The sequence below is a fragment of the Mesoplodon densirostris genome, chromosome 1 (assembly GCF_025265405.1).
Source record: "Mesoplodon densirostris isolate mMesDen1 chromosome 1, mMesDen1 primary haplotype, whole genome shotgun sequence".
In the NCBI taxonomy this organism is placed as follows: domain Eukaryota; kingdom Metazoa; phylum Chordata; class Mammalia; order Artiodactyla; family Ziphiidae; genus Mesoplodon; species Mesoplodon densirostris.
The window spans coordinates 147,621,184-147,640,824 of record NC_082661.1 but is presented as its reverse complement, the minus strand read 5'-3'; the positions used below and the strand labels follow the sequence as shown (position 1 = coordinate 147,640,824).

Genomic DNA, 19,641 nt, shown 5'->3' with positions numbered 1-19,641 from the left:
ACCTTTAGTAGGAGAAACTTTATGCATCTGTTAATTAGTTGTAGGATGCATTTAGTGCTATAAATTAGCATTTATTTAATCTGGTTTGAGAGATTTCTTATTGTTAAACAATTATTTTATATATAACAATGAACAAAAGGGAGTTTTTAAATACTAAGTAATTTACCATTCTATTTTATGTTTTCTCAGACTACAGAATAACAGACATCTACTATGTATGATTAAAAGCAATGCAACAAGATTATCACTGGACATGTTTTTAAAAAAGAGAACCACTAGAAAATATAATTTTGCATATCTATGTATATGAAAATTTGATATAATTCAGAATGGAGTATCAACTATTCAGCTGGTCAGAGTCTCAAAGTCAGTCTCTCCTTCTACTGCCAAATCCACGATTCCAAATTTCAAATACACTCCCCAAGTAGTTTTCTATTAATTTGTTACTAATGTAACTAAAGTAACATATAATGTTACACACAATATATCTTACTAATATAACAACTAAGCTTTTTGTAGTACTTTCTTTTCTATCACTTAAATGCAAGGTCTCAAATGTCAAAATATGAGTTCAATTAGTTTTATGTACACTCCAAATAATACTTTCACATAGTTAAATTATCTTTTCAAAATATGAATACTAAAAATTAACATATAATAAATTATATAATAGAAATATTTAAGTCCAATTCCACATAAAAGTTCTTCTCATATAAATTGTTAATAAAGTATTTGGATTATCTTATGTGCTGAGGTATCTGGCGTGAAATAAAATTTTGATTTTCAAACTTTCCAAGATGGACTACTATGTTTTACAAAGCAGACTTATTTTGTAATGAACAATTCCAGAAAAGAGAAAAAGTGATAAAAATTATATAATTGTTTATTCGGTAACTGCAATGCTGCTATAGATCTCTGATTAATGAGAACATCCTAAATTGATCCGATCCTTAAAAAAAGATACATATTTCCCTAGTTATAATTTTGGTCTAATTTGAATAATCAGATTACATTAATAAAATCCAGTAATATTAATGTATAATACAGTTCTTTTTTATTCTTTTTTCTTTCTTTCTTTCTTTTTTTAACAGCAGGTTCTTATTACTTATCTATTTTAAATAATACAGTTTTGATGTCAGGCAAATATGCTCTTTGGCAACAATCATTTTAATGTTTCTTCCTTTTTTTCCTACTGTGAACAACAACAAAAGATTTGTTTAAAACTCAAACCAGTAGGATTGTAGTTTTAAAGTGTTGTATCAAAATCATATTCAAAATCTGAGTTACTATCTCCTGAATTTCATTGGAAAATTTTATAAAAAGCATTATTTATAACAGCTAATTTTAATTAAACAGAGTATTTTAAAACTGAAGATTGTGGTTAAAAATCAACATTTGGTATCACTTCTCTCTCTTAAATTCATCTTCTTGGGACCACATTAATATTAAACTTTCGGTAGAATGTTCCTGCTGTGGGCTGCTCTTCTTTTACAATACGAGAAACAAGCTTAAATAAATATGTTGGACATGCAACGCAGCCATGGGTAAAGGGGGAAAAAAGCCACAATTAAAGGAGATAAAGCAATATTTTACTTTGTAACATCAACACGACTCACCTGGAGTGTTTCTATTTGTTTTCTGATACTGTTGTTAGATGGCATCTAAATAAAGCAATGTGAGACAGCAAACATAAACATGAGATGCAGCACATGCATGTTAGATGAAAATAAGCACAAAACAAGACAGCTCTTCACCAAGGTCTCTATTTAGAAGAAATTTGAAATGTCCAAGACAGTGGCTAGAATCACTGAAGAAAAAAAAATTCTATAGTTTGGGCATCATGGGATACATCTACAACACTCAAACTGAAAGAAAATAGATAAACTTTTAACTATCTAATTTTTCCTCTAAAAGTACTATATTTGATTTCAGATAAGTTTCAATTTTTAAAAGAAAATAAGCATACACTCTAGAAAAAATTATCTAAATTATTTGACATGGCATCTACTCTTACTCCTCTCTCTCTCTCAATTATTCTTTAGAAACTTTAAAATCATTTTTCAAATAATGACCTTATTTGACATAAAGATAGGGGAATGGGAAACTACCAAATTATGTTTGGGACAAAAACAGCAGATTTAACACTTTCGGTGAAAATAAACTGATGTTCTCTCATGCTATTTATGGACCTACATACTAATGCCCATTTTTCATGGTCACCAACTTCAGAAACTAGTATGGTAATTTTTAAAAAATTGTGCGGGGGCTTCCCTGGTGGCGCAGTGGTTGAGAATCTGCCTGCTAATGCAGGGGACATGGGTTCGAGCCCTGGGCTGGGAGGATCCCACATGCTGCGGAGCAACTAGACCCGTGAGCCACAACGACTGAGCCTGCGCGTCTGGAGCCTGTGCTCCGCAACAAGAGAGGCCGCAATAGTGAGAGGCCCGCGCACTGCGATGAAGAGTGGCCCCCGCTGGCCACAACTAGAGAAAGCCCGCGCACAGAAACGAAGACCCAACGCAGCAAAAATAAATAAATAAATAAATTAATTAATTAAAAAAAAAAATTGTGCGGTATCTTAAAGTGCCTTGAAAATGCATCATATTTATTCTTATGACTCTAGGGAATAATGTCTTTTTACTATCCCAGAATTATAGCCAAAAATATTTTTTAAAATACTCAGTAAAGCAACATTCCTTATAGTACATTAAAAGGTAACATGGTAGACCAGAAAGAGCAAATTTTATTGAACTGGATGGATTAGATGTAAATCCTATCTCTATCACTTTTTTGGCTCCCTAAACTTGGGTTACTTTTTTATCTTCTTTCAGCCTTAGTTATAGTAAGAATTAAATGAGATACTGTACTTAGAGAATGTAGCCTATAATAAATACTAATAAAAATCTATTTTAAGGAGTAGTAGGTCTAATAAACGGAAAAGTGTTACAGATTTTTTTGAACTCAAGAGATTACTTGAATCTCAAAACAAAATCAATTTAGGTAAGACCTTTATCTTGGACCAATTTTTCCTGTATACAAAACAAATAAATTATACCTGTCACAACAGATAATTAGCATAGTTTTTCCCTGAATGCTCAACTCCTTACCTCAACTATGTAGCATAGCCACAGTATCTAAAACTTAACAAGCAGGAACCAAGTCATAAAATTTCTGCTGAATAGAGCCTTAATGTAAGTTAAAGGTTAATGGTCAAGACAACTATATTCCAAATATTCATGCTAAGTGGCTCTTATCTCCTTCAGCCTGGCAGATTGACACAGCCATTAATGAAAATGGACAATATGCCAGAAATATTTAACAGGAGGTAAGGGTTCAAGGAAAACAGAGCATTTTAAATGAAAGCCTTAAGCCAAAAAAAAAAAAGTTAAAGTACTGCGAAAGAACTGCAAATATGTTAGGTGCAAACGTATATATATAAAAACATTCCAACAAGCAACAGAAAAGTATGAATTGTCATGAAACAAAGCAAACTTCCAGAAACACTTAAATGCGTGTCTTAAAATATGTTATTAAAAGTTTGAAGAGTCATACTACCCAGAAAATGATCAATTCCCTTTCAGTACCTAAATCTGTATGAATTATCAAAATAAGGACAGAAACAATATAATGTACTTAAATAAAACTTATTTTCTGGTTGCATGACATAAAGAATTTAACCAGCTTGATTGGTCCTGGGAATTTTCATAAACAGAGCAAAGAGAATATATCAATTCTCACCCAAATATGAATAACATCAGTGTATGTATATCTAGGAGGAAAATAGCCAAAAATATTTTTCAAAGACATATTTTAGTACACCTTACTAAGAAATCAAAGTATTTTTCAAAATGATATGTAAAATCATTTAAAAAAAGATATATAGGAAAACGTTGTCCAGTGAATCAATCCTGAAGTGAGAAATAAAAGCCAGCCCTATTTCTCATAATATCACGATGAGCTGTAGGGTCAGAAACAACTCATTTAATCTCTCTGTGCCTTGGTTTCATTGTCTTCCAAGTTTAAGTTTTTCAGTCTTAACCCTAACTTAGAGGAGTAACAGAAAATGAAATGCCATGTCTGCGTGTTTCTATAACATGTAAGCAAATATTCAAATATATTCATTTATGTATCAAAATGGTATTCAAATCAAGTATTCACATGACATGCAGATGAAGAATATTCCCATGTTCTGTGTCAGATATTAACTGTGGTCCTATCCACAGAAGAAAAGAAGATCCTGTTAGATTCTGCCAGCAGAGCATCCTGGGCAGATAATGATCCTTCTATCTCACAGTTTTGTTTTTAATCCTAAGAGACTGGACATAGATGTGCCAAATAGTGTTAATAACAATTAATTATCCCTTGATTCAAGTCAGAATCATTTCAGGAGCTTTCACATCTATGTGGATCCAGTACCATACTTTTAGATTTGGCTGGGCATACTTAACACTAAATGTGCTTTTACCTGGTATTTTATTATCGAGGCTTTTTTCATATTATTCAGACTTGAGCCAACATTACTCAATTTTCTCAAGAGAAAACGCAAAATAAGCATCTGGAGAGTTTTATAAGATTAACTAATACTCTGAGATTCCAAAGGAATTTATTTATTAACAAATATTGCTAGATCCAGGATAATATAAACAATCATTACAAATGTATAGTTCTGCATTCATTAAGACCAACTAAATTTTTAATCAACAGTTTATTCATGTCTATAACATGATTCCCTATAGAAGGAATGAAGAATGTATAAGAAAAGGAATATGTTAAAGTATCACAATTCAAATGAACTGTAGTACTAAAAGTATTATTATATACTGTTCAATGTATATGCATAAGTGAATATACTACAGTCAGTATTTACAGGTCAAAAATGAGATTAAGTCTTACCTTTAAATGTGACAAACAGTTCTGTAGGAAAATATGCCAGTTATTTAAAAAGAACTGTTTTTGACTGACACATAAAAGGCAGGTAATTAATGGATATAGAGCCTATAGGAGACAGAAGAAAGAGAATAACATTTTTATGAAAAAGCACTGGACTTGTAAATTATATTTCATTCATTCTCATAAGCAAAAAAAATTCTATTAGCAGTTTTCCCATTTGTAATTAAAAAATACGATCTCAGGGAGTAATCTAACAAAGAATGATAAAGGGCAGATTTTCTATAAGAACAATTTCCTGATCTATCACATCTCCCCAAGTGAGAAATATGCTATTATTTCTCCCTAGACCCATTCCTCCTCTAACCAGTAAAGTGGCCCTGGGATCAGAGGACAGACCAGCATTAATGTTGCAGTTTTCTATTTATCAGGTGTGTGACTTCAGGAGGATACGTTAAAGTGCTCGAAGCCTCACTTTCCTAACATGTGAAGTGGAGAATGCTCATCACACACATGCTATAGGGTTGTGAGGCTTAAAGACAAAGAATGTAAAGCACTTGGCTCAATGCCTGGCACAACCAGTGTTTATTATTATTATACCTCTATCTTAAGCGGTCAAATATTTGTCCAATTCTCCAAACTTTCTCCAAGCTGCATACAAATTTACAGAAAAACCCCTCAAAGTTACTGAAGTGGATGGTGAAATGGAAAAAAAAATGCTTTACATCTCTGAATAGAAAAGATGTAATTAGACAACAGCTCCTAAATAATCAAATGCTTCAGAATATAATTTATTATAATGTAAAATAAAGGAATTTATGGTTTAATATGAGACTACACTTAACTTTTCCTTTATTCTAATACATAATTTATAGCATCTGTCAAGACAGGTAAATACCTAGAATGAAGTCTGAATAACCTATCAAATACAGAGCTAGTAAAATTAAGAATAGAAAGTTTTGAAAAGAGCAGGAGAAGATAGGTAAAATTTGCCCTTGTATTACCCTTTGGATATTTTACAATTTCAATTTTTATAATTCTCTTAAAACTCTACTAAAAAAAACCCAACTAAATTCATAAATCAATTACTAGAACTCCTAATTAAACATATGAAGGTTTGAAATGTTTCTCAATACCAATGAATGCTTCTTTCTGGAACTCAGTTCAAAAGTAGTCTGATAAAGCATCTCCACAAAATTTTTCAAGCAGGGAACATTCACTTCATTTTTAACAGCCTAGATAAAAAGATAATACAAAAACAAAGAAAATGGTTACAAGTGTTAGATCAAACTATACAAAGATTACAATAAGTTTCTGTAAGGTTTAAAATTAGTCAATGAGTATCTGATGAAGTCCCATAATATACCAAATGACCAAATGTTGAGTAAGTAAGATACACCGGGTCCCGGCCCTGGGTGAACAAGCAGATGAATATGTGGTATAACAGGAGCTCTAAGAGGAAATTCTCTGTGCTCTTGGAGCACTCAGAAGAGGCCCCAATGGAAAAACTCCACAAGGAAGTAACATCTAAGCTGAATTCGGCATTTCTTTACCTAAAATACTGCAATAGCCTCCCATTTAACCTCTCTGGTCTTATCTCCCACTACCCTGGCCCCCTGTACTAGGATCCAGCCACACTAGCTTCTTTGTTGCTCCTAGAACACATCAAACATGCTCTTGCTTCAGGATGTCTACACTGGTTCCTTCTGCCTAAGAAGCTCTTCCCCCAAATATAGCATGTCTTACTCCCTTATTCCTTTAGTTTTTGCTCAATCGTCACCATCTCTTTCAAGGTGGTGGTCTTTCCTAATTACTCTATTTAAAATTTCAACTCCCCTGCCCACTTCAAGAATTTTTAGGCCCCTACCCTGCTCTACATTTCTGCACAGTACTTACCACCTCATCTGGCATATACTCTTGATACATAATTTTACATACTTGTTTGAGTTTTCTGTACTAGACGTAAGCTCTGTAAGAGCAGGGAGTCTTTCCTGCCTTGATCATTGTTGTATTCCCTGTGGACGGAAGAGGCCCTGACACACAGAAAGCACTCAATACATATAATGAATAAATAAGTAGAATCTAACCAGGAAAGGAGGCTGGAGGTTATCTGAGAGGCAAGAATGTTCCAGACAGGAGTTCTATGTGCAGAGGCTGGTGTGATGGACTGACTTGTCCCAAAATTCATATACTGAAATCCTAACCCCGCATACCTCATAATGTGACATTATATGAAAATAGGTCATTGCAGATATAATTAGTTAAGTTAGAATGAGGTCATATTGAAGTTGGGGCGGGGGCTACTCCAACATGACTGGTGTCCTTAAAAAAGGGGGCGGGGGATGAATAGGGAGACTGGGATTGACATAGACACACTATTGATACTAGGTATAAAATAGATAACTAATGAGAACCTACTGTACAGCTCAGGGAACTCTACTCAATGCTCTGTGGTGACCTAAATGGGAAGGAAATCCAAAAAAGAGGGGATATATGTATACGTATAGCTGTATTGCTGTACAGTAGAAACTAAAGCAACATTGTAAAGCAAGTACACTCCAATAAAAATTAATTTTAAAAAGGTGGGAGGGAGAGAATTTGGACAAAGACATGCACACAAGGATAACACCATATGAAGATGATGGCAGAGATCAGGGTGATACATCTATAAGACAAGGAAGGTCAAAGATTTTCAGTAAACTACTGGAAGTTAGGCAAGAGGCATGGAACAGATCTTCCTCACAGCACTCAGAAAAAAATAAACCTGGCAACACCTTGGTCTTAGACATCTAGGCTCCATAAATGTGAGACAATAAATTTTTGTTGTTTAAGCCACCTTGTTTGTGGTTCTTTGTAAGGGCAACCCTAGTAAACAAATAAAATACAAAAGCAAACATGGCATAAAAGAAGAATTAGGCAACACAGTAATAATGGACCACAGTCAAGGGTCTTTCTTCCCACAATCTGCTCCCTTTGATGAGTTACCTTAGAAACTACAACATAATCTCAGATATCTGGCAAAACAGATTTTTTCAGACAAGGGGGAAGCACAAATGACAATTTGGGATGGATACACAGTGTTTCAAACCATTTCTAGGAAAAGAAATTGAAGTATATGCACTAATGATGTACTTCATTAAGTACATAGCTACTTCATAGCTAAGCTGACGTGGTTTTATAAATGATCATCTGTTTTCTTTTTGGCAAAATGAACCTATTTTCACGGTTAAAACTGAGGTGAGAGTGGGGGTGGGGTATTTGACTCAAACTACTTACAAACTTATAGTTCATGACTTCTGTTTGTACTCATTTAAAAAATCTTCAAGTATTTAACTATAAGTAAATATTCAAAACTGATAAAAAAAATCAGGCCAATCTCTACAACTGCTATGTCATTAATATTTTAAATTCTTGATTTTTCTTACAATTCCCTGTCCATCTTTTCTGAACATGTTCTAAAGATAGGACCTGAATACCATAAACTATTCCATATGAACACATAGATCACAAGTCAATTAATTCAATATTTAAAAATAAAAGTCAAAACCGTTACATTTGATTCTCAGTATGAAAATAAATTTCTTCATTTTAAAATATTTTAAATAGAATAAAACCTGAATAAAGTGAATCTTACTAACTTCCATTTCTAGCCAAGGTGGTGTAAAGGGGGCTAGACTTATTTTACCATCTGAAACAACCAAAAAGGAACAAAATATATGAAATGATACGCAAAACATTATACATCAGTCAACAAAAGAAAGTGACCCCTGAGGAATGGCAAACAGATGAGGTGAGCCCTTTGATGGCCCCAGCTTACTGCTGTGTGAGAATTTTCAGGGAAGAAATGAAAGTGTACCATTGTGTATGGTTTTTACACTACACATGAACAGTATAATATCACTTGAGGTAGACAACGATAAGTTAAAGATGTATACCATAAACAATAAAATGACAAAACAATGAGATATAGCAATGAGATATAGCTAATAAGCCAACAAAGGAGATAAAAGAATCACAAAAATATTCAATTAATCCAAAAAAATAGTAGAAAAAGGAAACAAAGAACAGATGGGAAAATTAAGAACATAATCAGAAGATGACAGATTTAAAATAACTGTATCACTAATCATATCAAATGTATGTGGTGCCCAATTAAAAGGCAGAGATTGTCAGACTGGATAAAAAAGCAAGAACCAACCATATCCTGCCTACAAAAAATATATATATATATATTTTTTAATATAAAAACACAAGTAGATTAAAAGGAAAAAATGGAAAAAGATATACTATCCTTATACAATCAAAAGGAAGCAGAAGTGGCTATATTAATATCAGACAAAGTAGATTTCAGAGCAAAGAATATTATCAGAGATAAGGAAGGTTATTTCACAATGATAATGGTGTTAATTAAAGAGGATATACAATCCTAAACATACACATATTTCATGATAGAGCTTAAACATACAGCAAGCAAAAATTGACAGAACTGCAAAGAGAAACAGTTGGTCAAATTTCAATACTCCTCTCTCAGTAGTTGATAGAACAAGTAGAGAGGAAATCAGCAGAGCTGAAGAACACTATTAACCAATTTGCCCTAATTGATATTCATAGAACACTCTATCCAACAGCAGTATACATAGTCTTTTCAAGTGCACATGGAACATTCATCAAAATAAATGATATTCTTGGGCTTCCCTGGTGGTGCAGTGGTTGAGAGTCCGCCTGCTGATGCAAGGGACGCGGGTTCGTGCCCCGGAAGATCCCACATGCTGCGGAGCGGCTGGGCCCATGAGCCATGACCGCTGAGCCTGCGCATCCGGAGCCTGTGCTCCGCAATGGGAGAGGCCACAACAGTGAGAGGCCCACGTACCACAAAAAAAAAAATAAAAAATAAAAAATAAAAATAAAAAATAAAGGATATTCTGGCCCAAAAAACAAATTTCAATGCATCTAATGGGATTCAAGCATACCAAATATGTTCTGCCACCACAAATTAAAAATTAATAACCTGAAGATCTCTGGAAAATCCCCAAATGTTTAGACATTAAATAAAATGCTTCTAAATAACCCGTGAATTTCAAAAAGGACAGCAGAAAGTACTTTGAGCTTTATGAAAATGAAAACACAAGACATCAGAATTTGTGGGCTGCCACTGTAGAACTACTTAGAGGGAAATATATAGCATTAAGTGCTTATATTAGAAAAGAGAAAAGGGCTTGATGACCTCAGCTTTCACCTTAAGAAACTAGGGGGGAAAAAAGAGCAAATTTAGAGTAAGTAGAAGAAAAATAATAAAAATCCAAGTAGAAATGAGTTAAATAAAAAACTGAAAAATAGAGAACATCAATAAAGTCAAAAGCTGGTTCTTTGAGAAGATCAGTACAATCAATAAACTTCTAGCCAGACAGATCAGGAAAGAAGGAGAAAAGTCACAAACTACCAATATCTGGAATGGAAGAGGTCACTACAGATCCTACAGCTATTTAAAGAAATTAAGGGAATATTATGACCAACTTTACAACAATAAATTGGATAATTCACACAAAATGGGCAAACTCCTTAGAAAGACATGAAAGCGTACTCAAGAAGAAATAGCCTGAGCAGCCCTATGTATTTTGAAGAACATTATCTGGTAGTTAAAAAGCGTGCCACAAGAAAAATCCCAGGCCAGGTGGCTTTATTGGTGAATTCTACCCAACTCCAAAGGAAGATGTAGAGCCAATTCTTCACAAACTTCTTCAACATTAACTTGTTACTAAAAACAAAGACACTGCAAGAAAACCACAGACCGACAGCCCCCATGAACATAGGTAAGTGCAAAAATTCTCAAAAGAAAAACACCTAGCAAATAAAATCTAACAATACATTAAAAAAATCTTATGATCAAGAGGAGTTTAACCCCAGGAATATATGGTTGATCCAACATTTGAAAAATCAATCAATGTAATTCACCATATTAATGAACAGAAAAGAAAAACTATATGATTACTTCAGTAGACAGAGAAAAAAAAAAGCATTTAACAAAATCCAACATTCATTCCTGAAAAAAACTCTTAACAAACTAGGAATGGAAATAAATTTCCTCAATATGATAAATGGCATCTATGAAAAATCGACAGGTAACATCATACTTATTGGTAAAGGACTGATGACTTTAGCCCTAAGATGTGAATGGAGTCTGTTCTCATCACTTCTATTTATCCTTGTACTGAGAGTCCTAGCCAGTGCAATAAGGCAAAAATAAAATATGCACACTGGGGCTTCCCTGGTGGCACAGGGGTTAAGAATCCGCCTGCCAATGCAGGGGACATGGATTCGAGCCCTGGTCCAGGAAGATCCCACATGCCTCGGAGCAACCAAGCCTGTGCGCCACAACTACTGAGCCTGAGCTCTAGAGCCTGCGAGCCACAACTACTGAGCCCACGTGCCACAACTACTGAAGCCCGTGCGCCTAGAGCCCATGCTCTGCGACAAGAGAAGCCACCGCAACGAGAAGCCCGCGCACCGCAACGAAGAGTAGCCCCTGCTCACCGCAACTAGAGAAAGCCCGTGCGCAGCAACGAAGACCCAACGCAGCCAAAAAATATATATATATATGTGCATTGAAAAGTATTTTGAGCACCTGGAAAATGAAATTTTAAAACAATGACATTTAGAGTAGCATAAAAATATGAAATGCCTAGGGCTAAATTTAACAAAATATATTCGAGACCTGTACACTGAAAACTACCAAACACTGTTGACAGAAAATAAAGACCTAAGTAAAAGGAGAGAAACTATGCTCATGAATTGCAAGAATCGATATTAAGATGTCTGTCCTCCCAATTTACTGACTAATTTAATCCAATCCCAATCAAATACCACTAGATTTTTTTAATGGACCAGGTGATTCTAAAATTTATATGTAAATGCAGTAGACCTAGAAGAGCCAAAATTTTTTTGAAAAAACATAAAGTTGGAAGATGTATACTACCTGCCTTCTAACTTACTACAGTAATTAACATAGTATACCATTGTTGTAAGAATATATACACAGATCATTGGAACAGAATAGAGTCAGAAAAAGACCCACACAAATAGAGTCAATTGAATTTTTTGACAAAGGAACTAATGTACTTAGAAAGAGTTGTCAACAAACAAGTGACACGGTACAGGAACAACTGGATGCTATTTGCAAAAACAAAAAGAATTAAACAAAGCAGAACAAAATTTCAATCCATACCTCATACCATATACAAAATTAACTCAAAATAGATCACTGACCTAAAAGTAGATCAAAATAGATCACTGACCGAAACTGAAATATAGAAAACCTTTGTTACCCTGGGTTAGGCAAAGACTTCATAGGTACGATACCAAAAGCACAACTTATAAAAGAATAAACTAATAAATCAGACTTCATCAAAATTTAAAACTTCTCCTCTTCCAAAGACATAATTAAGAAAATGAAAAGACAAATCATGGACTAGGAGAAATATTCACAAAGCATGTAGCTGACAAAAACTTCATATCCAAAATATGCAAAAAATACAAAAATATATCTCTCAAAACTTAATCAGAAAAAACCCAATTTTAAAATGAGAAAAAAGATTTCAACAGACATTTTGCCAAAGAAAACATACAGACAGAAAATAGGACAGGAAAAGATGCTCAAAACCATTAGTCCGGAGGGAAATGCAAATTAAAAGCTACACTGAGATATCAGGACACACCTATTAGATTAGCTAAAACTAAAAAGACCAGCCAAAGCCAGAGTTGGTGAGGATGTGGAAGAAGAGAACTCCCACATAAGTGGTGGGAATGCAAACCAGTAAAACCACTTTGGAACACAGCTAGGCAATTTCTTTAAGAGTTAAACATACACCCACCATTTGGTCCAGCAATTTCACTTCTAGATATCAACCCAAAGGAAATAAAAGCACATGTCCATACACAGACTTGTACGGGAATTTCATAGCAGGTCTATTTCTAACAGTCAAAAACTTGAAACAGGACTTCCCTGCCAGCACAGTGGTTAAGAATCTGCCTGCCAATACAGGGGACACGGGTTCAATCCCTGGTCAGGGAACTAAGATCCTGCAGGCTGCACTGCGTGGCCAAAAAAATAAATAAAATAATAAAGAAGATACACTCTTGGCACTTCCTGGATGGCGTGGGGGGTAAGAATCTGCCTGCCAATGCAGGGGACACGGATTCGAGAAGATCCCACATGCCGTGGAGCAACTAAGCCCGTGCGCCACAACTACGGAGCCTGCGCCCTAGAGCCCACGAGCCACAACTACTGAAGGCCACATGCCTAGAGCCTATGCTCCGAAAAAAGAGAAGCCACTGCAATGAGAAGCCCACGCACCACAACAAAGAGTAGCCCCCGCCCGCCGCAACTAGAGAAAAGCCCGCATGCAGCAACGAAGACCCAATGCAGCCAAAAATAAATAAATTTATATAAAAATAAAACCTTGAAACAACCCAAATGTCCAAAAACAGATAAACACATAACTGAACTGTGGTATATCCATACAATGAGATACTAGTCAACAATGTATAAACTGTTGATATATTCTGTAACATAGCTGGAACTCAAAATAATTGTGCGGAGTGAAAGAAGCCAGAAAAAAAGTCTGTACTGTAAGATTCCATTAATATAAAATTCTAGGGCTTCCCTGGTGGCACAGTGGTAGAGAGTCCGCCTGCCGATGCAGGGGACACGGGTTCGTGCCCCGGTCCGGGAGGATCCCACGTGCCACGGAGCGGCTGGGCCCGTGAGCCATGGCCGCTAAGCCTGCGCGTCCGGAGCCTGTGCTCCGCAGCGGGAGAGGCCACAGCAGTGAGAGGCCCGTGTACCGCAAAAAAAAAAAAAAAAATCGAGAAAACCCAAAACTAAGTAGAAGAATAGAAAGATCAATGGTTACCTGAGAACAATGTGGAGTGGGGGGGGTGGTGGATTAAAAAGGAACATAAGGAAACTTCTGAAGTATGATAGGTATGTACATTATCTTGACTGTGATGAAGGTTTTACAGGCATATACGTATGTCTAATTGTACACTTTAAATATGTGTAATTTAAGTCAATTTTACCTCCATAAGTGTTTTTAAATGAAATTATATGTATATATATAAAGAATATCATTTATACAGCAGTACATAGTATACTGAAAATGAGTGGCATATCACATACCACAAAAAAAAAAACCCAGGAAACAAAAAAATCTAGCATGTCCAAGTATTCTAAAATCCCCGAATCCTATTTATACCATGCTATGTTATTAGTAACTACAGAATTATTTTTGAATAACACAATGAATTTAGACCTAGAAAAGCTTCTATAAATCTGCTTCCCTAGAAGTTATTGGAACCATATTTATAGCAGTCATATTTTCTAAATAATTTAGAATACATATTTTGACAGGTATGTTGTATGTCATGGCAACTATAGAAATTAACTTTTAAAACTGAGACAATCCTGTAAACTCTAGGATACATGTCACAGTACTTTAAAATTCTTCAGAGGCATTAAAATGGCTGCCATTTTGTAAAGAGCAAATGCCATTAAATGCAGTGTTTTACACTGAGCTACTTGAGATAATCATTACTTCTAGGTTGCAAATACTCTGCCTTCCTAACAGTCTCTAAATCTTAAGGGCCTGGGCTTGTTCTTTTGATTAAAAGACTGATTGATGCTCTTCTGCTATGTGTCTAATAATGATTTACCCCATACTCCCACTACATTCAAAGTTTCCGCTTTATTGTCTATGAGGTTACCAGAAAGTAAGAATATCACATGTGGTAACTTCTTCAGCAAAAAAGGTACTTTTAAAATGCAATATAAAATTAAAAATATACTTACAGCAGCTACAGGGATAAGAATCTCCACAAATAAACCAGCAAGTGCATGTTTTATATCTTTATCTTTTACTTCTAAGAAATACTGAGCACATTCCTTGAGAGGGAAAAAGGTATATTAGATTTAAAAAGGAAGATTATAGAAATGTTAATATCACAATAATTTTGTAAATACTCTGCAATTTTACCAGAAAGCTAAGTTCAAATCATGTTCAAATTTAAAAAGAAAATTAATTCACACTTCTGACAACTTAACGCTTGGGGTAAGGAATTAGTAACGTCATTAATTATATTTATTTCGTTTCTTTTAAATAGTCATGAAAAGCAAAAACATCCATTGTTAGGCTAATTCTAATTACTGCAGATCACCTGCATGAACTGAAATGATGCTTCAAAATCTTCTACAGGATACATTTTCACTCGGAAAAATTTCATTCCCATTATTAAGCTGATGACGCTTTGTACCACATGTGGACTTTGTTCCTTTTGTCGCAGTTCTTTTAACTCTGTCACAAACTTCTTCCTCACAGCCTGAAACCTTTAATGTACACGGATACACAATTTGATATGAATTGAAGACACTCATTTCCCACATGATATTTAAGGTTGAAATCAAAAAGTATTTTACCTAAACACCATCTCCTTTCTCTGCCCTCATCAAAATTACCCAGAAAAACATACAAATGAAAACAAAAATACTTCTGATTCTAAATTTACTGTTTATTTTTTCAAATAAAAAATGCCTTAAGGAGAAATTCTTATTTCTTATTAGAATTTCTTATTCCTATGATACCATCAATACAGCATCAATACCATTTAATAGTTCGTAATCATCATAAAAATAAGATCTAACAACCCACCCATAAAACATCCACATGTAAATCAGAGAGTGTCTCTAAATTTTAAGACTCATTTTGATAAATCTGCAATTTGAGTTACATGAAGAGCAGACTGGAGACTACATATTTGTTCAAAGAAATAAACCAATCACTTGTAGACTACTAATTATCTCTTAAAATTATTATCTCCTTGCACTGTAGAAAAACTGAAGAAGATGAGTGGGAGGGCACTGGTCTCAGCTAAAGAATCAAAATGCTTTTGAAATGTTGAGCAACATCCTGGATTCAAATGACTACAACAGTTAAGGCTACTAAGTTTTTCTTTGCTTACAATGGAAAAAGATATCTCATAGTTTGTTAATCAATAATACTTCACTTTCCCCCTCCATGAAACAAAGGTTTTATTGATGATGTTACTTGGGGAAACCAGTTCTCGAAAGTTATAATGACAAATGAAGCATACTTCCCAATGGGCACTGAGTACATATTAATATTAATTAAACATGGATATTAATTACATGTTAATGAAATATGGATCCATGATAGGAAGTATAACTTCTCCATTCCCATTTCAGTCTTGTAAAATACACCATTTTCCATGAAAGTGTTCTTTTGAGTTTTATAAAGAAAATATAAAGTGGATAAAAATCTTCCCATTGCATTATTAGAATCCAAGGGTTTTTCCTTCTATTAAATTTCTCATAATAATTATTAGTCACTATAATCAAAGGAAATGCATTGACAAGATTCTAAAATACCCCCAGCCTTTTCTTTCTCCCCACCCCTTTCCCACCTCACCACCTTTCCTCTCAAATGTTGGTGCCATCAGCCCAGCCTAATGTGGATCCATCCAAGTTTTTTCCCATGCTCATTGTATGTATGGGTGGAAAACATCTCAATATTGTTCTGAGTGGCATTTCTCTTACAACTAGACCAGTGAGGCTGAGCATCATTTCATAAATTTACCATTGGCCATTTAGATTTACTATCCTTACCATCCTAGATTTAACTTAGCTATGATGTAGGGTTCTTCTGGACCCCACTTGCTCATGTGTTATTTAGCACTTCTAACCTATATTCCTGACAGAAAATCATTTTCAATAAAAATTACAGGGGCCTCCCTGGTGGCGCAAGTGGTTGAGAGTCCGCCTGCCGATGCAGGGGATACGGGTTCGTGCCCCGGTCTGGGAGGATCCCATATGCCACGGAGCGGCTGGGCCCGTGAGCCATGGCCGCTGAGCCTGCGCGTCCGGAGCCTGCGCGTCCGGAGCCTGTGCTCCGCAACGGGGGAGGCCACAACAGTGAGAGGCCCGCATACCGCAAAAAAAAAAAAATAAAAATAAAAAATAAAAAATAAAATAAAAATTACAATATGAACTACTGTGCCATGAAAAGAAATACATTATTGCTCATGTTTTTGTAGCTATATTCCTGAAACAGGGATTCATTGTTGATTAAATATAAACACAATATTAAAATATTATTGTCTACGTCTAAGTCATTTCAAATACTCCAACTATGTTCTAAGTTCTATAGCATTGGGTATACAAGGGTCCCTGGTAAACTACAAAGGATAAAAAGTAAATAATACTAAATTAAAGGATAGTAACTACAAAATAATAAAATACATCACTTCATATTAAAATCTAAACTACTAAACATTAACAATAATTGTGTTTGCTTCCTTAGAACTGAAAAAGGTTGCTATAGGATGATTTCAGGGCCAAAGACTGACTCTTTAAATAGCACCCAAGAAAATCTAAACTGATACTTTTTTCCTTACAAATTTCCCAGTAGCAAAGAAGGAAATTCAAAATCTTCCATAGTCTTTAGAGCAAGCACACGATACTAAAGACAAACATCTTTTTTACCGTTTACAATAATGATGGTTCAATACAACTCAATGCATGTAACTTCTAATGAATAACACCCTCTTTATGGAGTACTCTAGTATCTTTATCTTTCCTTTTTGGTATGTCTTCCACCTATTCAAAACTCTGTTCAGTATTAAAATAAATAAGATGGTTAGAAGGAAGACACTGCATTGCTATCTCAGAAATAAAAGCATTCAAGTAGAAACGAATAAAAGTAATTATTAGCTTTGACAAGAGTTCTATAAGAAAAAATTTATAAAAACATTTCTCATAGAACTGTGAAAAATAGGGAATAAGGTAATGACCTGACTATTCTTGCCAATTTCTTACTTCCTCAATTCAGGTTTTATGGAAAACCCCAAATAATGAAGACAAGTTGTGGAATTGAGGTATGGGTGTCACTTAAAATTCTTTTAAAGCAGGGGTCCCCAACCCCCAGGCCATGGACCAATAGCTGTCCACGGCCTGTTGGGAACCGGGCCACACAGCAGGAGGTGAGCGGAGGACAAGCGAGCGAAGCTTCATCTGCCGCTCCCCATCGCTCGCATTACTGCCTGAACCATCCCCCCCATCACTCGCATTACCGCCTGAACCATCATCTGCAGCCATCCCCCACCTCCCCCCCACCGTGGAAAAATTCTCTTCCATGAAACAAGTCCCTGGTACCAAAAAGGTTGGGGACCCCTGCTCTAAGGAACAGAGCAGCAAAATAATAAAAGGTGAAACAGACTTCACAATAATTCTATGGAAAAAAAAAGATCTAAAATTGTCAGTGTCTATTCTATCAGTTAGCAATGAGAATTCTAAAATGCAAAACAAATCAAAATCAGTGATTTATAAAACTTACTTTGATTGGGCAAGAACGCCTATCACTTCTGCATATAAATCTGCAATAATATGCACATTCCCAGTGTTGGTTCCTGAATATCTAAAATAGCAAAAGAACAAACATTATTTCATGAAATTTTTCTACAAACTCTCTTTCTTAATAACTCCGAAAATTCCTTATCGGGGTGTTGTATAAATTTTCTCTGAAGATTCATTTATAGGGTGATAAAAACCAAATGAATTTTCTTCTCTCTCTAGATTTCAATTTGCCAGGAAATTTAACCTGATTCTTATAAATTCAATCAATGGTTTTAAGAATCATTTTTACAAAATCTTTCCCATAAGCATCTCCTGTGGACTAAAAAATACAGGAAGATAATTGCTTTGAACTTCAGAAAACAAATGATTTATGAGAGTTCAAATTAACAGTCTAAATCTGGACCGCAGATAAAAGCAACAGTCCCGTAAGTATTTTACTTACCCTTCCTTATGTTTAAAGTGCTTAAAAGCTAAGTTTAGAACTTCATGAACTAAGGGATCAGGCACAGGATGAACAGGAATCTAGAAAAAAAAAAAAAATCAAGTGTGTGCTAAACAGGTTACAGGGCTTTTATGAGTATTCTCATCATTTCAACTAACCAAATCAATAATCAATTTTAGTTTTCATGCTATGATCTACTATTAATCTGTCAATCTTCCCCTTTTCTAAGAATGCTATTATTTTTCTCTAAGAACTTAGTTGAACATCTACTTTAACAAGCTCTAAATTCATGAACATTTAGCTTTATAATCGCTAATCTTTAAACTATAGACTATGCAGATGAAAAAACTGTCATTGTTGTTACTACAACTGTCACTGTCCGAAAGTTAAAAACACACTCATGGGTGACTCTCTGCAACACCTATGGGAAAGTAAACTTTGATTGAGCCAGACTTCATATAGTCTGATTTTCTATCATAATAGTATCCAAAAGGGACTCCAACTTTCCCAACAATTTAAAATTATTTATGGTTTTATTAGAAATTTGCTATGTTTGTTTTGTTTAGTTCTTTAAAAATTACATGCCAGTTCCTAATATGGACAACACATCAAAACCTTTAAACCAGAAAGTAAAATCCCTGCCCCTTCCCCCATATATAATCACTACTGGTATATATCTACTGCCAGGCTTTTTCCTACACACACTCATCCACACAGCTTATTTTTTACTTAAAGGACTGATGCATCTTTCCCCATCAGTACTTAGCTCCTCCTTACATTATTTAGCAGCCATGTAATACTCAGTATATATATATTATAATTTATTTAATGAGCTCCCTATTAAGGAACATTTCATTCCAGATTTTCAATATTCAATATATATAATGTTATA

General features: G+C 34.8%; 1 protein-coding gene across 7 annotated transcripts in view; it reads right to left on the bottom strand.

The window, feature by feature from the left end:
- Nucleotides 1-19,641, bottom strand: part of FRYL (FRY like transcription coactivator) — a 252,295-nt gene that overhangs the window by 102,286 nt on the left and 130,368 nt on the right. For all 7 annotated transcript variants that reach the window (XM_060110201.1, XM_060110192.1, XM_060110246.1 and 4 more), the window contains 6 exons: nucleotides 18,750-18,829; nucleotides 18,288-18,368; nucleotides 15,097-15,265; nucleotides 14,732-14,824; nucleotides 6,024-6,122; nucleotides 4,894-4,995 (listed from right to left, as the gene is read on the bottom strand). In XM_060110201.1, the coding sequence (XP_059966184.1) occupies nucleotides 4,894-4,995; nucleotides 6,024-6,122; nucleotides 14,732-14,824; nucleotides 15,097-15,265; nucleotides 18,288-18,368; nucleotides 18,750-18,829 (624 nt within the window). The remainder of the gene's footprint in view (nucleotides 1-4,893; nucleotides 4,996-6,023; nucleotides 6,123-14,731; nucleotides 14,825-15,096; nucleotides 15,266-18,287; nucleotides 18,369-18,749; nucleotides 18,830-19,641) is intronic.